At 39.2% G+C, this 22,048-nt stretch overlaps 1 protein-coding gene across 2 annotated transcripts in view; it reads right to left on the bottom strand.

The window, feature by feature from the left end:
- Window positions 1-1,293: 1,293 nt before the first annotated feature.
- The window catches only part of RTN1 (reticulon 1), a 191,445-nt gene continuing 170,690 nt past the window's right edge, over window positions 1,294-22,048 (bottom strand). Inside the window, exons 1-7 of one of the 2 annotated variants that reach the window (XM_075282751.1) lie at window positions 20,555-20,778; window positions 8,022-8,229; window positions 5,595-5,733; window positions 4,669-4,738; window positions 4,024-4,070; window positions 3,890-3,948; window positions 1,294-2,292 (exon numbers count right to left, since the gene is read on the bottom strand). In XM_075282751.1, the coding sequence (XP_075138852.1) occupies window positions 2,253-2,292; window positions 3,890-3,948; window positions 4,024-4,070; window positions 4,669-4,738; window positions 5,595-5,733; window positions 8,022-8,229; window positions 20,555-20,615 (624 nt within the window). In that variant the 5' untranslated portion in view covers window positions 20,616-20,778 and the 3' untranslated portion in view covers window positions 1,294-2,252. Of the gene's footprint in view, window positions 2,293-3,889; window positions 3,949-4,023; window positions 4,071-4,668; window positions 4,739-5,594; window positions 5,734-8,021; window positions 8,230-20,554; window positions 20,779-22,048 lie in introns of those variants that run through there. The other variant, XM_075282750.1, reaches the window with a different exon arrangement.

Genomic DNA, 22,048 nt, shown 5'->3' with positions numbered 1-22,048 from the left:
CAACTGACCCTAGTGGGTGTTGGAGATGATCTTCTGTATGATAGCCACTAACTCCTTATGCCCCCTACAGTTTTAGTCCACTGTGTCTTAGAGTTGTGCAATTTTTTATTTATTTATTTTTTTATACTGGTCAACATCCAATAAAATAAATACATACATATATACGTGGATTGTCTGTGTTAAGGTGTTGGGTGGGGTACCTGAGGAGTGGAAGGACAAAATGCACACTTCAATAGGCAGGGTTCACAGTCATTAGAATTAGAATCTTTTTATTGGTTAAAAGCACAACGCATTTCGGGATTTTTATCCCTTTCTCAAATGCATGAAAAAATTAATTCTGTTGAATTCTAAAAAGGATGTGCCTTGAAACACAGGTGAGTCTGTGTAAAGGGGCAGAAGTTAAAAACAGAGTTGACTTACCAAAATGCATAAGTTGGAGAGGAGAGCGAAGGCTGCATCAGCATTTGGGAGAGCGCAGGTAGAAAGGAAAATGTGCCATCTTTATCACTTGAAAGGGGCAGAGATCAAAGAGGGAGGAACAAGACACATGATCTACTGATCTGGAACACCTCTGTTAGATAGCGCTGCAGCTGCCTGGCACATTTACTAATGACTGATTTTGAGATGTGATAACCTGTCTGGCATATTTACATTTCAGTCATTTGTAAGTGTGCTATCGGTACTGGTACCGTAGCTCTTCACCGTCAGAAAGGCGTTTCTGACAGTCAGTCAGGAACGCCCTTACTCACTGCAGTGCCTATGAGAGCAGTGAGGAACGCCCCCCCAGTACTCGTCTATGGATGAGTACGATCAGGAGGGGAGGGAGCATTCCTCACCGCTCTCACAGTACAGCGCTATAGGCACTGCAGTGAGGAAGGGCGTTCCTGACAGACTGTCAGAAACACCCTTCTGACAGTGAAGAGCTACGGTACCAGCACTGATAGCTCTTCACCTGGGGCACAGAACATGAAAGCCGATAGTGCGCAGTTCAATTCAGTGCACTGTCGGCTTTCTAGCGGTATATAAAACCGCATGTGCTCCAAGTGGTGAAAGTCCTCTTTAAGTGACAGTAAGGCTGAGTTGGAACCCCCGTTCAAAGTACAGGTCAACCCAGAAATAAATAAATGGATGAATAGATAGATAGATAGATAGATAGATAGATAGATAGATAGATAGATAGATAGATAGACAGAATGCTGTTTTATATACACTAGGATTTGTGCCGGCAGCCCATAGAAATATAAATGATCAGATCCAATATACACAGTGAGAGCAAATGGAAAACACAAAACCTTGGCAAGAATCAATTTTTATTCCCATTTGTATTTAAATATTTTGGTTAGGAAACCAGCACATAGATACAGTGAATATGTTATCTGCGCCATTAATAACTGTTGTCACCATCAAGAACTTCACTGGGTTGTTTCATCTGTCAGGACTGGTATGATGTGTTTTGGCAAAGTTTTACAAGCTCAACAAAAAGAGAACCTTATACACTTAGTGACATTTTATTTATGCATTCAGTGTCAAGTACATAATAAGTGCAAATATTCAGAGTCCATAAGTCCGCTAGGAACTACAGAGAATGGATTACAAATCGTAATAAACCGAACGAGCTGGACCTGTCTACCATACATGTAAATCTGTTATCCCCATCCCTTACAACAGGAGTACTGCAAGTTGAATTCATACAAAAACGGAGAGAAGTACCGCACACTGATTTCACTTGTGCTGGAAAACACGAAACATTAGTCTACAGTTCTACGTATATATATATTTATATAATTGAAATAACTCCAACCAGCGGGCCCAGAGACAATGAAGCAAGTCTGTTCTATTGCATCAATGCCCTAAGCATGAAGCCCTAGCCGCACGTCACATTAAGTTATAGAAGCGCTGCCAAGAATAGCAGAAAAAACACTAAAAATAATAATAAATAAGAAATTAAAGAAATTTTTTTTACTTAGGCTTCCAACATCATGCACTTTTAAGCAACACAAAAAAGAAACACATCTAGTACACTTTTTGTATCTCTTCACTATACTTTAGTGCTTGACACGGCTGATTGCAAGTATTCTAATAGCATAGAAGCAGGTTCACAAGGGCTGCTCCTAGATTTTTTGGATGTTTCCATAAACACAGAGTGTTGAAAAGAGAATGGTGCAATAAATCTGTAAGTAAAGTGTAGAACACAGCTGTTTCCACGTTAGACTCCACAATTTACCAAGAATTGACTGGACTAGATAGACTATTTATTCTTTCTGTTTTGCACCAGGAATTTTAGCTTGAATTCTGCAAATAGAAAAATAGTAAAATATGTTTTAGTTCATGACATCATAGGTCTACTTTTTTTTTTACACACAATTTTAAGATGTTGAAATAATGCTCTCAAGCCCTTTACCACCACCTTGAGCTCACTTGGCCAGAAAGCTGTCTATTACCCATGGCTCTCCAGCTGTTGTGAAAATACAACCCCAAGCATGCTGTGAAATGTGATGTCACAACAGCTGGAATGTCACAGATTAGAGACCACAAATTTAGAAGAATCACATGACACAAACTTGTTACTGAGTCCTTTAGCTTTTCACAAGATCCCTTGGTTGAACTTGGTGGATTTGTGTCTTTATTCAGCCGTTCTATGTAAGGGTCCCTTCACACGGCGTAAGTGCACTTCCCATTGTTCCTGGTGGAATTGGAACCCAGGACCCCAGCACTGCAAGGGCAAGGCGGCAGTGCTAACCACTGAGCCACTGTGTTGCCCACCCGTGTTGTTATTGACAGGCACACATCCACTTTGAGATGGTGGTCCATGACTGGAATATGCTGTTTGACTGGCTGTGCCATCTACAGTTGCGATTAGTGGCTCCATATCTGGCAGGATGGAATTAAAATACGGACTTCTTTACATTTTATACATCAAGAATCATAATGACACTAAAGTGCCTGTATATATAGACAGTGCCTTAGCACAGGGTGTAACATCATACTGCAATTACACAAGGATGTTGAGGCTCAGTCCATGGAGGAAACCTAACTTGAAACTTCCTCCTCCCAGAGGAAATGGTGATCTACCTACACTAGCTAAAGGTAGAAGCAATGTGTTCCACACAACACCATAAAACCTCAAACAACTACAGGGCCTACATAAGTTGCCAGCAAAGAAATACCTAGACACAAAGTGATAGGACAGAGAAGATCACAGATTAACCACAACATATGTCATACCAAAATCGCTCTAATACACTCTTAGGAACCCAACCCTAGGGAGCTACTTAAAGGGTTATTTATTCTTCACCACCTACAGAGCCTTCAATATAACTAGCACACTTGTTCCTGACTCCTGGGCCCACAAATGCTAGTTTTGTTCAAATATTTATGACAAAGCTCTATAACTGCAGTATAGCACTTGTGAATGAGGGGGCCTAGAGGTTCTACTGCCCTATAAGATGACACAAGGGCCCAGGAGTATCTTACTTCTGTACCACCAATATCTACAACTCTGCTGGTCCCAGAATGGAGTTTGGAATTCATGTAAAAGGTTTCTTCTTAATTATAATTGTAGAGACTTTATATGTTCTAAAATCTAGAAATGCACCTCCATAGTGTATGTTTAAAATCAGGAAAACGTATTTAGTCTGCCATAAGAGTTCAGCTATATTTTTGGCTTGTTGCAATGCTAAATACATTAGCCTTATAAAATCCTCTCGTTTCCTATAAATCTGTATTCAGCATATGAATGGTTGCAAAATGCAACACATTGACTTTAAAAGTTGCTGCAGGTAATATCTCTTAATGTATATATAGCAACATTTTCATAGATCATGTAATGGTTAAACCTATGATAAAAGGGCATAAAGAAATAAACATTTATAGAAACATATTATCTTACTTTGCCACAATTGTGTTCATGTTTGTCCTCACCAGTCCCAAATACTGGTCAATTTGTGCCTAGAAAAGGAAAATCTCAAGTTATTATTCCGTTATACTTGCAAACAGATGCTATGAACGCAAAATGGTTCTTACCTGGTACTTGTCATATACGGCTGGGAGAGAGAACATTGATACCACAGCTGTATAACAATAAATAGAAAACATATATCAGTTTGATTAAAAAAATTATGTATATATATATATATATATATATATATATATATATATATAATTTATTTATTTTACATTAAAAGTTATTATTTAATGCACCATTAGCATGGCCCTGTTTTCGATGGATTCTTCCAAATCTAATTTTTATAAATATTATTTCAGTTAAATGTTTCATGCTTTTGCATCTAACTACCTATCATTATTGATCACACAAAAGCACATGAGCATAGCTAACAAAAAATTAAAATTGCTACTATCACATAGGATGGAGCAGCCTGGTCTCTATGTCATTGTCTGTGGTATTATAATTTAGCTTCATTCACTGTAATGAGGACATGCTGTAATATCAGACAAAGCCCAAGGATCTAATAATGGTATCAGAAAAGTTTCAGTCTGCAAACTTCCAAAATATTTTATTTTTATTAGGGTCTGTTAACAATTCAAACATGAGCTAACAGAATAACATAGAATGGATATGTGGTAACTACAGGTACAGATATTTTGAACTCAAAGATAGAATTTGGTAAAAAAAAATAGTATAAAATTTTATCACAAGTTTTTCCTTACCCATGATGAGGAGTGTAAGTCCATTGAATAGAGCTCCGACATATGTCAGCAGCCACATTAGTACAGCAAACTAGAAGAGGAAATAGCAACAATATTTTTAGGCTTATTTCATGGTACACATACTTTTCTAGGACAACAAAAGGCAGTTAAATGCCAAATTTTATGAATCTTCTATTTCAGCTTGTAAAAAAGATAGAAAGGGTCTTATGTTTGTGCGAATGCTCACCAGGAGTTGTCACCATACTGAGAAATAGCTATTCATGTTCTTTATTTTGCCCAGCTCTGTGCTGTATCTTTGGTTTAATGCTGCCAGAGCTTGCAGTAAATAAGCATGTAAAGAACTACACGTTCTCACTCATCTTGGAGATTGCTTCTATTCACATATTTGCTTGTATGCGTGCTATTCTGTATGTATTGTTCTGTAATTCCTCCCTGCATTCTCACACAAGTGAGACATCTCTGCTGTGCTGTTGCTCACTAGCCTCCACATCTGCTACTCAGCATGACAAACACACCAACTCCAAGGGGAAAAGGATGTATGAGAGTTTGGAAGCAGTGGAGATAACTGGCATGTGCTGTATGATGCCCTGTACATTAGCGAGACGTGATATAACCATGTGTCTAGAGTACAGGACTTCTCACAAGTAGGATATAAACACATGCATGTTAAGTGACTAATTGTACTGCATGTAAACCATGTGACATGTCTTAGATCATGTCATCAACGCATTAATAAATTCAGAGATTCATCTTATTTTTTCATCAATTCAATTAAATTCAATCTTAGTAATTGAAATAGGAAAATATAAGTGACTATAATTCACAATATCTTATTCCATAGATCGGGCATTGTGTCATAACTTGACCAGGATATTATTGAGCATATGATCAATGTACTACAGGAAAATGACTTATAACACGTATACCTTCAATGAATCCACAAGGTCCTGTACTAGGAAAAGTCTCCTCAGCTCCCTAACTATGCTATTTGTATACATCTGAAGGCAGTCCGTGTACTTCTGGATCTGTTCTTGAGAGAGGGAGATCTCAATGTCCAAGTAGTTTCTGCAAAATACCAAGAACCATTTTATTGACTTTAGGTAGAATTAATAACTCCTGAACATGTTACAAATAAAATACAGTGCGGTGTGTTAAGACAATGAAATGGCTTTATTGCTGTAATCCTATCGGATATTTGCATTAAAAAAATATGGTAGACCATTTCTGATGTAAAAGAGATAAAATCTTAATATCTTTCTTTATCCAATTCTACCTGCTCATCCCATATCAATAATAATAATAATAATAATAATAATAATAATACAAATTGTAAGGTTCAAGTACAGACAAAAATTTACAGAGTAATAAGTAAATTCACACAATGGGACTGAGGGCCCTGCTCACAAGAGTTTACAATCTATGAGGTAGAGGGGGTGACACAAGAGGTAGCAGGGGTAGCATAGGAGATAGCATTGCTTATATAATGGCCCAGCTGTTTTTGTGATAAATATTATTTTTATTACACATATAAATAAAGCTATATGAGCCGTCAGCAGCCAGCCTCCTTTTAGATGCAGATGGTAACTGAACATATAAGGTTACAGGCTCATAAGGCATCATGTCCTGTGGCATAATGCAGGAAAGTGAACAGTGGAGGTTTAGTTTTAGGGATTCTAACTGCAGAAGCCTTTAGATTAAGAATTGCCCGTCTGACAAGATCTTTCTTTAGTTTGCACTCGAAGCTGTAGAAATTGGGAGTTAATCTGATTGTCCAGCGTAGAGCATTCCAGAGAACTGGTGCAACTCAGGAGAAGTCTTGGATACGGGAGTGGGAGGTTCTGATATTAGAGGATTTTAGACATAGGTCATTGACTGAATGGAGAGTATGGGTTGGGTTATAGACAGAGATTAGGGAGGAAATGTAGGGAGGTGCAGCATTATGGAGAGCCTTGTGGATGTGGGTGATTAGTTTATTTAGAATTTTATAATGATAAGACAACCAGTGCAGTGACTGGCACAGACCGGAGGCATCGCTGTAGCGTCTAGACTGATAGATGAGCCTGGCCCCTGCATTCATAGATTGTACAGGGGAGAGTTTAGTAAGGAGTTACAGTAGTCAAGGCAAGAGTGAATCAGGGTGACAATAAGGGTCTTTCATGTTTCCATGGTAAGGAAAGGGCGGATTCATATCAATAAAAGAGTCTGCTTTTTTTCCAATATGCTGCCAATGCTGTCCATGGGCTGTATCTGTATTGCAGCTCATACTCATTTAAGTACTGGTAAATGAAATAGAACCACAGTACCAGACATCACATTACCCATGGACAAGAGTAGAACTGTTGGAACACTTATCTCATAAAACATATACTTTACAGACAAATGAAGGGATTTTAAATATGGTACACATTGAGATTCTTAAATTTACTCTTAGTCAACATCTGAGACATACATAGCAGATTAAGTTGGGGTTCCCTTTTAGCTTTGGTTAAGACTACCAAACCTCTAACCAACTGTGACAAGAGGAGTAGAAAGCAGAGTAGAGAGTAGTTCCAAGATCCGTTTTCACGTCAGAGGTCATAGCACATTTGTTTATTAGAGGCAGCCAATTGATTTCAATGAGTAGAGCGTAATGTTTCATTTTTCCAGTAGTGGTGTTTAAGAAGAACACTTGACTTTTGGGTTCCTTTATAGATTACATCTAAATAACTGAGGCCCAAAGAGTAGATTATCATCTGGTGACCCTTCCAACAAAAAGGGATTGCTCAAAGTGAACAAGGCCTTTAATTTTTTAAGCCACTTTTGACTATTTTAGGATATTTTTAGATTTTTCTCCTTTTTGGCAAGTTGAGCATTTACTTGCACTTAAGCTGTTCAATGATAAGCAATTACTCTGATAAGCTAGGTCTCACCCAGAATCTTACAGGTCACCTAGGGGAAGGGCATGAGTAATACACAAAAAAAGAATGAGCCAAGCTGCCACTTGAAAACCATAAACTGCATGTGGTCATGTGTTTTAACAATTGTCTTAGAGACCCCAGCACAGACCATGAAGTCTCAGGACAGAAGATAGATGGACTAATTCATCTGAGTTTTTGGCATTTCCTTGATGCAAGGTCATATTTTATAAGTTTGCTTGTGATTTTGTACTAACCAGTAATTCAATGGGATTGAAATGGGATTCTGGTGCTATGTGATGTGGGTTTCTTTTTGCTCATTGAATGGTTGAATATATATTTATGTAAAGTCTGTTCACTACTGTGAATGTGAATAACTTCTTGCTCTTCCCAGTACCTTTGACTTTACCATGTGATATGCAATGGATTAGCCTAGCAGTCTGGTAAGAAAGCACTTACTTGAAAGGGTGTCCTTCATCGGTTTTCTGTACAGCTTGTAAAACGGACTTGTAGATTCTGAAGCTGATTGTGGCTGAGAGGGCAGCAAGTGCTAGGTAGGCGATGACACTGACCACGCTGAACTGAGTCAATGAGAAAAGCATCAAAAGGACACTTCCAAAGACAATCCCAGTCTGCTTCACATCTCGCCAGTATAACAAGTCTATCGCTGTAGAGGAAAAACATAAGATCACATTGGTGATGAAACTTTACAATTTAGGACATCAGTACAAGTAGATCATCATGTATACATCATGCTATCATGCTACACAAATATGTTTTATATGGAGTAAGTCATCCTATGATGTCATCCAGTAACCAGCTTTTAACAAGTATACGTGAACAACATGAATGAAAAATGTTATCTGCCATAACAGCTTGTTTTCGTGGGTTGTACAATGGAATTGTCCAACTGAGAATTTAGTAAAGAAACAAAGGGGGAGTTATCAACCTATCTATGTCAGTTTACATCTATGGTGTACAGCACCTCTGCACCTTGCTCACCACTTTCTGCAAACGTAGATGGTGCAGGGTGAACAGCATAACAGACTGGGACCAGGGGTGAACCTGCCTTTTTCGCCGACGACAGAAAGCCCCCCCCCCTCCCAGGAGGAGGGGGCGGGGCGGAGCGAAAGGGGTGGAGCGGCGTTAGCAGGCAGAGAACAGGCACGGAGAAGACCTTCTCTCTGCCTGAGCGTGAGGGGAGACCGCTGGAGCAGCGCTGCTCCAGCGGCCTCCCCAATCCACCGCTCGGTGACGGTGACGCTAAGCCAGGTAAGCAAAAATGCCGCCCTTCCCGGGGCCCTGGCATAGCGCCGCCTTAAGCTGTCACTTCAGGTCGCCTCATGGGAGGTGCAGCGCTGACTGGGACAAGGTCCCCACCGCAGGACATATTTATTATAATTCACAGCAGAAAAAATGTAATTCCCCCATTATCTGTGGGTGTCTAGTAGTAAAGTTTGTCAACCCAGACTCACCAGGATTCCTTAAAATTCATCTCACCTTACATCTGGGTCTTAAGTCACTTTTATGTTTTACATTTCAGCAACAGTGCCACTGCCTCATAAAAACAGCAAACAGTCTGTGAATCAAGTCTTGGTTTTGAAGGAGTGATTATATCCTATCTCCAGTGGTTGGAACCTCATGATCTTGAGAAGTGCTCTGTATGAGCAGACTCAATATATTTCTATGGGACTTACAGAGCGACATTTTCCGACAGTTCCATAGAAGTAAATGATGTAGTGGCAGAGCATGCGTACCACTGCTCCATTCACATGGGACCCTGGTTCTCCTGAATGGATGTGGTCCCAATAGTAAGACCTCATTAATCAGACAGTGATCCCATATCCTTTCATTTATATTAATCACTATCACTTTTTTACTCTTTTGGTTTTGCGTTGACTGTATATTTCACTTTTGTCATTCCATATACTTGAAGTGGTTGTCTAATGTAAGAACCTATTTTCTAATATCCTATGAGGGCATTGAGAATGTGTATTATTGAGTGATTTTTTTTTTTTTACCCTCCCACCTATACCATTTTCGTCTCACCACATATAACCTCTATTTTTTATTTTCCACTCCTAGCCTTCCTGGAAAACAACAAACCTTACTGGGGATGCTGTAGCCAGAGGCTGTTGCTGGGTTAATCTAGTATTCAGATGAATGGTTGTCAATGTAATAAGTAAATGCTACTGTGCTGATAGAATGGCTCTCTCTCTCGTTTGGTGTATAGTTGTAGGTCCTGAACAGGGAACCCATCGACAAATTCCATATGTCCTAATGGAGTTATCTCCCATCTTATAAAGTGATGGCTTATCACTACCATATGCCATTGCCTTATAATAGGTGGATGTCCAAACTCTGGGACACTAACCAGAGGGGATACACCACTGGTGTGACTCTGGATCCCCTTTCCTATTTTACCCCCCTCTTGGAAGTGGATGCAGTGCTACACAGTGACAATGATGGTTGCTACCACCGATAAAGCAATTGGTTCTCCTTGACTTCAAAATATAGGGCGCACTTGTAAAAGCCATCTCTGTTTGGACATGGCCATTAGTTAGAAGATGACTTAAACCACCCTTCCATTAGGAAATGAGTAAAGTCTAAGAGACCAGTGATCAGTGAAAGAAGAAAGAAGCACAGTATGTGTGTTAATATGGGGACATCTTCAGATTGGCACCTTAGCCGTTTTGTAATTTACAGTATGCATTACTAGCAATTAAACGAGTAGTCTGAATGGCTGCCATGGTCATCTGCAGATCTGCATATTGCCAGTAAATGACTTTTATTGAATTGCAAATGAAAAATGATTCTGGCATATATATTGTGTCCTATGTTCCATACACGTGACACATTATTTTCTGAGTTTAAAAGGCAATTTCTATTTTTCAAAGGCAAATCAGTATTCCTGCAGGGAGAAAATGTATTTCTCATATGTAGGCGTTTTGTTCCAGAGATGATTTTTCTACTTACTGTAATATTCATGCAGAGATCATACACCTTCTATTTAGGGACTTTATACAGTGATCTCAAAGTCATTTCAACCCATATAATTTTAGGAAAAACTTAAAATGAAATCAATCATAATATTTGTTTGGCAAAACAATTAATAAATATAGAATAAAAATAACAATATACACAAATTATTTATAAAGAGCCCCCATGTTGTATAAAGACAACTGTCCCTCCTCTTGGAAAAAATGCAGTGCTGCGGGTTATCTCCAAAGGCAAGGAACATCTGCTACATGTCTTGGAAATCTTCTCTAATGGCTGCCTGTCTTGCCAAGTGCATGTGAGGCTACATGTCAGCCCTTCTGGGTAGACCGCAGAGTGACAGCTTGCTGGTGAATGCTCCATAAAGGAGGTATTATACAGTCCACCAGGGACAGGAGCGCTCAAATCAGCCTTTACTCCAGCCCTAAATACATCAAGAGACTGATCTGCATATGAGGGCTGCTTTGTAGTAGTGGTAGTAGTAGTAGTGGACACTTGCTAAGGGCTATTTGCTACCCTTATCTGATGTACCTTTGACTAGGAGCAATCTATATATCTCTATAACAATAGCCCTTGCTAAGTGTTATTTGCTACCCTTATCTGATAGACCCTTGACTGGGAGCAATGTCTCTATAACAATAGCCCCTACCTGCCCCTGGAATCAGCAGTGTAGCGGACACTATAATCCATATATATCTGTCTAATTTTGGGAAAAAAGAAATTTGGGAGTATGTATATATAATAGGGGTTGGGGTTCTATCTACTCCATCTCCATTAATGGACATATACTCCCTCACTTGTTTTTTAATCACATTTTGGGCACTTGTTTATTTTTATTTTTAACATACCTAATAAAGGTTAAATTTGAGATGTACTCCTTCAGTGAATGTGTTTACTCCAGCCATGCACACAATACACAGGCAATATTTCATATATAGGGGTCTGGATAGTTTTGGTTCTGAATACTTGTGGATTTCTGTAGCTATGAACAGAAGACCATGACATCTCCCAGGTTTTCATTGAGTCACGGCTGTGCATAAAATATGCACCTACAGAAACGCACTCAAGTTTAAGGAAAGATATCGGCCTGATAAGTTGCCTGGACCTTTTTAGTTACAACATTCTGTACGCTTCCAGTTATCATTTTTTTACATGTCTAAGGCCAACCATTTACCCTAAATAGGTATTGGCTGAGCAATTGCTCATCCCAAAGCTTTCCCTCCCGACCTTGCCATTCATATGCATACTCAGCTATGTGTTATCAATAAGGAGAATGGAAGAAGCTGCCTCCAGACACCTTAAACATCACATGCAGAGGTAACAATTACTGCTGGGCCCAGGAGCCTGGGGGGGGGGGGGCAACATAAAAAGATAGCAGTATTATAGCTAGCACAAGATACATGGAGGCCCCATTACAGATTTTGCATTGGAGCTTGAAGTTGCATCTATGATTACATGGTTGATTTAAAAGTCCCACCAAAATCTGCGAATTTAGCTGACATTAACTCAATGTTTATGGCCACCCTTACACCTTTAAAGAAGTTTTCCCATCTAAACAAGTTATGCCCTATCAATAAGATAGGAGTTAACATGTAGATCAGTGGGGGGGTCAGACAGGTCAGACGTCCGCTGATCATAAGAACGAAGGACATTTGCACCGCACCATTCATTTTAATTGAAGTGCCAGAGATAGCCAAACACTGTACTTCAGCTATCTCCAGCTCTCATTGAAATGAATGGAGCAGTCCCCTGTTCTCCTGATCAGTGGGGGTCTGAGCACTTGGACCACCACTGATATGAAAATTATTTCCAATGGGAAAACCACTTTAAGCAACCTCTTTAGATTGTAATGACTGCTGATTTTTTTCCTAGAAAAATATGCTGCTTCTCATCCATCTCATCCGTATCTGCTAAGTATTGTTTATTTCTTGAAGAACTAACATTATAAGACACTACAATAACATGGAAACTTTAATACGTAGGCATAACTATAGCCTACAGATCCCTCGCATATGAAGACGGAAATATTATAAATGGTAGATTGCAGGTTGGGAGATCTGTTACAGATTTTGCACAGGGCCACCCGAACATTTTCTCAGTTTGTACTATTCACACAGGAGTTTTCTAATGCCCGGTAAGTAACAGCAATATTAATAAATGAATACCCCATGTAGAGACTGGAGCAATATTCCAAATTTTAGCTTTCCCATTCTAAAATGCATAAATATTTAGGCTTTTCTTACCGTAAAACTGGTCATAGACATGTTAAACTTGAGATAGGAACTTGAGATCATCTATTTGAATCATAGACACTATAAGCAAACACCATCCAAAACTCTAAACCCTGACAAACAGATTGTATGTTAATAGTAAATTCCTTAGATAATAAACATGACCACTAGCATAGCTTGAAGCTCCTGAGTCCTACTTGCAAAGTGTCACTTATAATTGTAGTATCTTCTCATGGAGCAGATGGATTTCTAGGCCCCTTAGGCACCAGGACCCGTGTGCATCCAAAACCTCTGCAAACCCTATATCTACACCCCTGAACGTGACCATTAAATAGACAATAAAACAATTATCTCAGCTTAAAGTAAAACACCATGTCACATGTTACCGATAATATATAGATATATATATATAGATATATGGGGCAGATTTATGAAGACTGGCAGCTGCAATAGTCTTCATTTCCCACACCTCCCCAAAATTCAGGTGGACCCTCTGCTGGGCCTCTCCTGCATCTACACTGACATCTATGCCCACTTGCAGTTAGCATAGATTTCAGGAATAATTTACATGGCGTAAATTATAAATCTGTCTGGGATAGCGGTCCTGTCCACACCCCAACCCTTACCACCACCCACTTCAGGAAAGTGGTGAGGGTAGCACAAAACTGAAGAAAATACACAAATTGTTGTGCAAAAACCCAATTTACACACACATTTGTGACATTTCCATGTCTTGTATGCCACAAATTTAATAAATTTCCCTCAATGTGCACAAAATGTTGAGTGAAGATTTCCATAGACATTAGATAGCTGTTGGTGAAATGCCAAAAGTGTCCAAAATGTCCAAAAGTTATCTTTCCTGATCCCATTCATACACAAGCATGTTTGGCTCAGTCAAGTGTATATGTGTTCTCAGTAGAATAGTTGGAAAAACCCCTTGCTGGCCCCATGACAAAAAGATTGTTAAAATCGAATTGTCTGATACTTCTTTCCCTCAACATCTCCCATACAGAATAGATGGTTGGCCAGTCCTGCCAAAATCTGTGGGTTCAGCTGACATTGTTCTAATGCATATGGCCAGCTTACGCTAAGTTCACACTAGCATCACCAGTCTGTTGCTCTGGTCTGTCGGAGGACCAGAACATATAGACACTGGAAGACGCCATTGATCTCCGTTTTAAAACTGAAAGAGTTGGATGAAAAAAATTTGCAGGACTTTTTCATACTCCAATTTAACATGAAAATTGCGACGGAGTCTCCAACTGAGACTCCGGCACAAATGTGATTTTAGCCTTATTTTTTAACAAACTGCTGGAATTATCTGTAAAGATCTAAATGTATAAGCTGCAGTAATTTTTAAAATCACAGCTTTTTAGTATATTTTGAGAAAAAAATTTACTGTCACGATATAAAACTATGATAGTGTGAGTCTTGGTCTCTGGACTAAATGCAGTCCAGAAAATACAGCTGATATATGGACTCTATGTTCCGGACCATAAATGCTGGTGCACAGCTAGCCTTAAACTCCTCCTAGCCTTTGTCATTCCCTGTTCTGACAAACGGTAGGGATCTTATACATAGGGATCCCCAGGCATTTCTGACCTATTTAGTGAATAAGTGAATACATTTTAAATTTCAAGGAAAAAGAAAAACTGTTCCTCTACTGTCACCTTTAGGAAGATCTGCTATAGATTGGTGCATGACTTTCAAGAAGCCTAGTGGCATGACCTGGGATTAAAGCCAAAGCAGAATATCTCCTTCAAAGAGATGGGTTTCTCTTCTTTTTGGAGGACATATTCTGATTTGGTTTTAATACTAGGTCACGCCACTAGTCTTCTGGTAAGCCAGGCACTGATCTGTAGGGAGCTACCTTCCAGAAGGTGGTGCTAAAAGAATTGTTTTCCTTTTCCATTGAGGAAAACTTATTTGCATATTTTTTCCCAGAATATTGAGCAGCGCATGCAACGGTAGTAAGACTCTGCACATCTGAAATGCTGATCTACAAAGGCAGTCTCCATAAGGAGACATAGTGTCTTCCTGACCCAGCTGAATAAGTGATATATGCTTGTAGGTAGAATACACCCTATAAATTCTGGTTTCTTCATTCACATGATTTCCTAGAACAACACTTATGGACGTATGAAAAAGAAATTCCATTGGTCAAACATTTAGTGGTTTTCAGTTTTTCTAAAAGAATAATCTGTCATGAACATGTAGTAAAGTTGGTTTTGTTTCGAATTTGGATGGCTCGGGTCCTTGATTCATTTTGGGTCAAACAAGCTTGGAACTAACCAGAAGTGAAATCATTATACTATGAAAAGACCCCAGAGTATAATAAAATACCAGAAAGCATGTCACAGTGGCCATTTTAGTTAGTCTGAAACAAATCCCTAATTGTTCAGTTTTGTTAAAAACCAAACAATTTGGAATATTTGGGTTGAACACAGCTCGTACCAAAGTGGTTCACCCATCTCTGGAACTAAAGGTTCAGATTCAGAAAGTCTTCAGACCCTTTCACTATTTTCACATTTTCTTACATTGCACCATTGTGTCAAATTTCCCCCAGCATTCTGCACTCAGTCTTGTAATTAGGTCAACTAGGATAGGGGATAAGTGTCATATCACTGGGGGTCCAACCACTGGGTCCCCCAGCGATGAGGAGACGGAAAGCCTCCCATGCCATCTCCATCATAGCAGTGGATCACCATGCACATGGAGGAGGCATGGTGGACTTTTAGTCCCCTGCTCTCATCATAGCTGGGAAAACTGGCACTTTTTTTTACTGTCTCCAGACTGGCTTTTATGTGGCTTTTACTGTGGAGGGACTTTTTTTTTCTGGCCATTTTGCCATAAAGCTCATATTGGTGGCATGCTGGAAGTTTTCTCAATCTACATGCAGGATCTTTGGAGCTCAGATAGAATGACCATTGAGTCATTGGTCACTTCTCTTATCAAGGCCTTTTTTCCCAGATTAAAGTCTCAGTTGTTCCAAATGTCGTCCATTAAAGAATTATGGAAACCACTGTGCTCTTGGATACTTTCAGTGAAGCAGAAATTGTGTTGTACCCTTCTCCAAATCTGTACCTCTACACTATCCTGTCTCTGAGCTCTACGGACAGTTCTTTCCTTCTCATGGTTTATTTTTTGCTCTGATATGCATTATCCTCTGTGAGACATTATATAGACAAGGGTGTGTCTTAACAAATTATGGCCAATCAACCAAATTTACCATGTATGAACTCCAATCAAGGTGTAGAAACATCTTAAAGATGATCAAGAGAAATGGGCGATGTCCTAACAAAGGGCCTAAATACTTATGTCTAAGCAAAATATTTTTTTTCCTTTTTAAAACATTTCTAAAATTCTCACACCCTGATTATCGGATATTGAGTGCAGATTGATGGGGAAAACTTGATTTTTTTTTTTTAATTTTAGTACAAGGCTTCAACATCATTTTTTTTCCAAGTGAATTGTATAGTGAGATGACCATCAAAATTGCATTGAAAAGTGGTTTTATAGGGGGTGGATTTCTCAAAGGAAATGGTCAGTGTGCGTAGCACATGATGTAACTAAAAATCTACCACTCAAAATCTGAAGAAGAAAAACGGGGTGGTCTTATGGAGAAGTTTCACTGTGAATATTTATTGCTTACAATGCATTCATGTGCATGGAGCCAACACATCAACACATAGAGTCCCTAAGCATGTCCTCATTATGTATCTTCAGTCACTCTATGTAATGTTGTATAGTGGATTTGTACAATATTAGCCTAGGAGTCATACAAGAAAGTAAAGTATGGGACCATAGCAATGACCACTGATCCATCATATGGCAGTGTACATGAGCCCATATGGCTGATTTATCATCCTCACTCACGGCCATGAACAGAAAAGTGGAAGTCTAAAAGGTTGTTGAAAAGAATCTTTGTCTGCTGCTCTTAACCTTTCTGAGAAAGCAGCGGATCACCATGGCACACTACACCAACAAACATTACCATGGAAATCTTTTGCCTACTCTAGACTGGGAACAGACAGCTTTCTTACTTAAGTTCCTACGCTTATACATGTCCTCTGGTAAGGTTACTATTGTACATGGGCAACCACTAATGAATGCCAACGATTCTCTACTCTGTTAAATTTGCATAGGAATACATGAGTGTAGCAGAAACTGGGATGTTGAACCCTATAAACACTGTCTAAAATTGGCCAGTAAATGCTATAAGGAAATAAGTTCTCAGCCTCCGAAGTTGGTATCTTTAGAGGAAACTCAGTGATTGGGGATAGAATATGTACTATAGTACGCTGTGATGTACCATAAGTGTCCTTAGCACTGTTCTAAGTAGTACATCAGGACATTAATTAGGAAATGGGTTAAGTTACTTGGAATATTACCTTAAAGGGGCTCACCCATCTTATAAAGTGATGGAATATCACTTGGCTAGGCCTTTAATTTATAATATGTGAAGTTGTTCTCCTACATATCCAAGCAATTGTCCATAACTTTGTAAGATGGGAAAACCCTTTTAAGGGAATTCTTCAAATTCAGAGCCTCATTCTATTAGAGTAGAGGGCAGCTACTATCCAGAGGACCCAGCATATCTATATATTACATGGCTAGGCATTTTATATCAATGGACAATGTGTAATGCTACGTTTGCCCTGTGGTGGTGCTGCAAGTAAACTGAACAGTTAATGCCAGGTCCCCCACATATTACAGTGGATCGCTAGGGTTCCTAGTTTATTTTCATAGGACCCAGGAGTAAGAAAATAGTGCAATGAAGGCAACGCGGTGGCTCAGTGGTTAGCACTGCAGCCTTGCAGTGCTGAAGTCCTGGGTTTGAATCCTGCCAGGAACAACATCTGCAAGGAGTTTGTATGTTCTCCCTGTGTTTGCGTGGATTACCTACAAAGACATACTGATAGGAAAAAGAAATGTACATTGTGATCCCTATATGGGGCTCACAATCTACATAAAAAAATAGTGTAATGAGTCTTTAAATGCTATAAAACTGATTGAAATGGTATTAAACCTAAAATTCTTTCCACAAAGAAGGTGCTTAGTGCCAGAGGTATGTGATACCATGAGACAAGCCAATGTGAGTGTACCCGCCCCAAATGGAACAGTGAACACAGTGGCTGGCTGCACTGAGGCCTACTGTAGGGCCCATCCTTCAAGCCAAGCAGATTGAGTAGACTGTTGGGACAAAATGGGACAACTATTTTAGTGTTCCTACTACTACTACTACTTATAAAAGTAGAAACTTATGTTATATGTATAAATAGAGTGGTCCTTTAGTCTGCCAGTAATAAATTTAATGCAACCCAACTTGGTGGGACCTCCAATGAATATTAAGGTCTCCAACTCAATTGGACAGCTCAGAAAGAACTAGAATTACTTTTGTAGTTGCAACATCTACACCATTCTGAAAAGTCCCTCCTACAAACGTCTTTCAAGGTGGCAGAGCGCCCCCTTATCTACTGTGTCCTTGTATAGCTGCACATGTTGTACATATTGTATGTCTGTCCTTGTATCTGCATAATAACCAGACACTGAAAGGTTTTAGGCCTCTGTCCAACATCAACTGCTTGGAAAGGGAATATAGTGGCTGACAGAGATCTGGATCACTAATATACCACACGACAAATTACTCAGCCTTCCGGGCATTGATGTCTGGGTGGTGTTACAAGAAGATTATTTTGACACATGACATTGCTTATTTCATGCTGCTAGGAGGTGATGTCATATGGTATGACCTAGCTCATTTAGTACAATGTATACGTAATGCTATGTAATGACATATTATTCATATGTAGCAGGCTAATGATTTAAGATTCTAATAATTAATATGTAATAATAGTATTAGGATTCTAATGGTTTGCATGATATGTGATTAAGTGTGAAAAGGCCATTTTGTCAATGAAAATGGTTGTGGCTTATTGCAGAGAGTGTTTCATCAGGTAGTACATATGATAACTGCAATGTGTTCACATTGTATTTTGTGGGTTTGCGCGCCATGCTGAAAACACAAGCTCATACTGCTGACATAAACCCCGTTGGGCCCCACATACACAATGCTATAATACACAAGCATTGTAGCTTTGTATAGGCACATTGTATTTTTTATTTTACTAACTGAGCCCTATATCTAAGAACCCTGGCCAAGGTAGATTGAAATGAGCAACGCCCCATCCTCCTAGACAGATGGCCGAGCAACCTCTTCTTCTAGCTGTGTCCTTGCGATTTTATGTGATCTAATATAAAACCCCATGAACACAGTAGTAAATATACATACATGCAAAACATTTACAAAATCATATGGTCTATATAGTAAAATATACCAAACTCTATTAGTTAATTATGTTTTAATATAATTTATTAGTTTCAGATTCTGTATTTCTGCCATCTTATATGTAAGAAGACACACGTAGGCTATCAAGGCCGCAGTAGTGAGACTATGAGTAGGTGGGGAGCTCTAGTACATTCGAGAAAAGCAGGGGCTGAACTATCATAAAATCAGTAGATACATATAAGGCAGTGCTAATGGGAATCGCTATATTATAGGTAAAAACCTATATACACATAGACACACACACACATACTGTATGTATATATATATTTAAATTGCACTGACCTTTGTATCTAAAATCAGCTGTCAGGGCCTTCCAGGCATTGTGCCTTGGGTTAGGCCTCTGCAGCAAGTAAAGGGTAAATCTGCTTTATCATTACAGGATGGGGATGAGAATGAGTGTTGTAACCATGGTTACCAAGGACTTGAAGCCATCATTCCAAGCATAACGGGCATAAAAATACTATATTTACTATGACATATATGACATTACCTCTATAAAGCTACCTATATATATTCAGATATTTTACTGCTGTATACGTACATAATGCACACATATTTCTTGACTTATTTTCCCCAGAATATAATAATGCTTACATTGCTATACACAGGTTAATACAATGCTCCGTTCCTGGTACTGAATTAAACATTCACTGCCAGGCTGCCAGCAGAGCTAGGCACTGATTCTCCAGCACAACAAAGGACGCAAGCAAGACGTGATACTAAAAAAAATATGGCTGAACGGCAGACAGGGAGAGGGGAAGCTTCTCTAGCCACACCCAGACCTAATATTAAGAATCATTTCATTCAATTAAATCCGCAGCTTCATCTAAAATGAGTAATATTAGTAGAATCCTCACATAGTAGGACACAGACCACTATTCTGTACCATTATTAGATATTATTTTATTCACGCGTCTCCTATACGTACACAATTACCCTAGAATGTCACCCAGTGTTATCCTACCTTAATATTTACCGACATCATGTCTATAGTCTGGGCTAAAATGGGTTTCTTTGTGTAGCTGGCAGACACGGATATTACAATGGGCGTGCCCCCCCTGGAAGGGAGTCCCTTTAATATAAGCCCAGGCCATTGTTTCTACAAATAAATATGCTTCAAGCTTAGTATTTTCTAGAGCACTGGTAACAAGAAATCCCATGCATCCATAATGAATCAGGACAGACAAGATCTAGCACACAAGGTTAAAATCTATTCCGCCTATACACAATAATAAAAGGCACTGTACAGCTATAAACAATTAATATGAAGAATATGATACAAAATATAACAATGGATAAGGCAACGGGGAAAAAAAGAGATGAAGAGAACAAAATGGATGTATATCTGGCTCAGACATGAGGCTCTGTCTGTCATTGTTTGGAGCATGCATGACTGATGATTCTGTCATTATTACCCTGGCATTTCCAGTTGCTCCAAAAACATTCCATCCTGGTGGAGTCGGCGCTGGCCTGCATTGCTGTGGGGCTCGGAGGATCACTAGGGCTTTCTTCAGAGGCACAGTATTGTCGCTACAGCATTCCAAAGCATGAATAGGTGAGGGTATCAGAGTTGCTTACATGCACTAGCCACAGACTGATGCTCTAAGCAGAACGGAGAGAAGGGGGAGGGCAGACTGTAGACGCTGCAGTCTTCACTGCAGCAAATCAGCATGGTGATGTGATTGCCTTGGGGATGTATCATTAGAAAAGGGATGCACAGTTGCCTTTGAACTGAAAAGCATTTGCTTAGAAGCTTTACGGCATCAAAAATCCATCATAGGCAGGTTTTACATCACAGATGGAACAGTATATCCTTTCCATCCATTTATATAAATGATACAGACATGTTGTGCAGCTCTTTGTTTGCCATTTCACCCTGATCTGTTCTTTTAATATCACTGAATCTTCTGTTTTCATCCATTTAGAAAAATGTCATAAAAATTGCAATGTTCCCCTAATATTAGCTGGTTAGAGCTAAACCTGTCACTTCCCAGCTGCTATTGTGATTTCGCTAATAAAAATGACATGATATCATATCAGAAGTTATTTTTGAAACAACTTGCCTATTATTAATATCTATTTTTCTCAATTTATTCTCAGCTCATTAAAATGGATAGCTGATAGGTTATCAGTATCAGATTGTGGGGTCCCAGCACTGCCACTGATCAGCTGCTTTAAGGGACTGTGGTGCTCAGGCCTCTTTCTTGTTTACATTTCTCTGTACAACCTGCCACATGAACCCGTGTCCGACCCTAACCGATGTGCAAGTAATCCTCTACCTTATTATTTATTTATTATGCTTACTTATATATAGCGCCATCATATTCCGCAGCGCTTTACAGACATTGACAGTCACTGTCCCATATAGGGCTCACAATCTAAATTCCCTATCAGTATATAGGCTCCTATCTATTCTAATAGTGTGTGTTTGTGTGGAAGTGTGGTTTCTGCTCACAGAAAGAAACAAGCAGTTTCCCCAGCCCGAGAATTAGTTTCACCCCAGTCTAGCAATGTCACTCCCCTTCATGGCTAGTTAATTGCTCATGTGGCAGAAACAAACTATATGTGTGCATGTAAATGGGTGGATTCAATGGCTACTAGCTATATGTTAGGAATATTCAACACTCTTTACTATCCAGCCCAAGAACAATATTTCTAGTCGGTGAGAGATAATTGGGAAATTGGTCCTCTTAAGTTTAGATGAATATGCAATAAGAAAGAAAGCAAGTAACTAATTCAGTTTTCCTGTCTGTAAAACTAAGGTCAGGAGCATTGCTTAGTGAGGACCTAGTACCTAGTTGTGTATAATCTGGGAGGTGGAACTTTTGCTAATACAAATAAGACCACACACAGTTTTTAGGAACATTTATTTGTTTTCTTTTGTTTTGATATTCAACTTTTAACAGTAA

Source organism: Leptodactylus fuscus, chromosome 7 (genome assembly GCF_031893055.1).
Source record: "Leptodactylus fuscus isolate aLepFus1 chromosome 7, aLepFus1.hap2, whole genome shotgun sequence".
In the NCBI taxonomy this organism is placed as follows: domain Eukaryota; kingdom Metazoa; phylum Chordata; class Amphibia; order Anura; family Leptodactylidae; genus Leptodactylus; species Leptodactylus fuscus.
The sequence above is the reverse complement of the archived record's forward strand: the minus strand, read 5'-3'. Positions and strand labels throughout refer to the sequence as shown.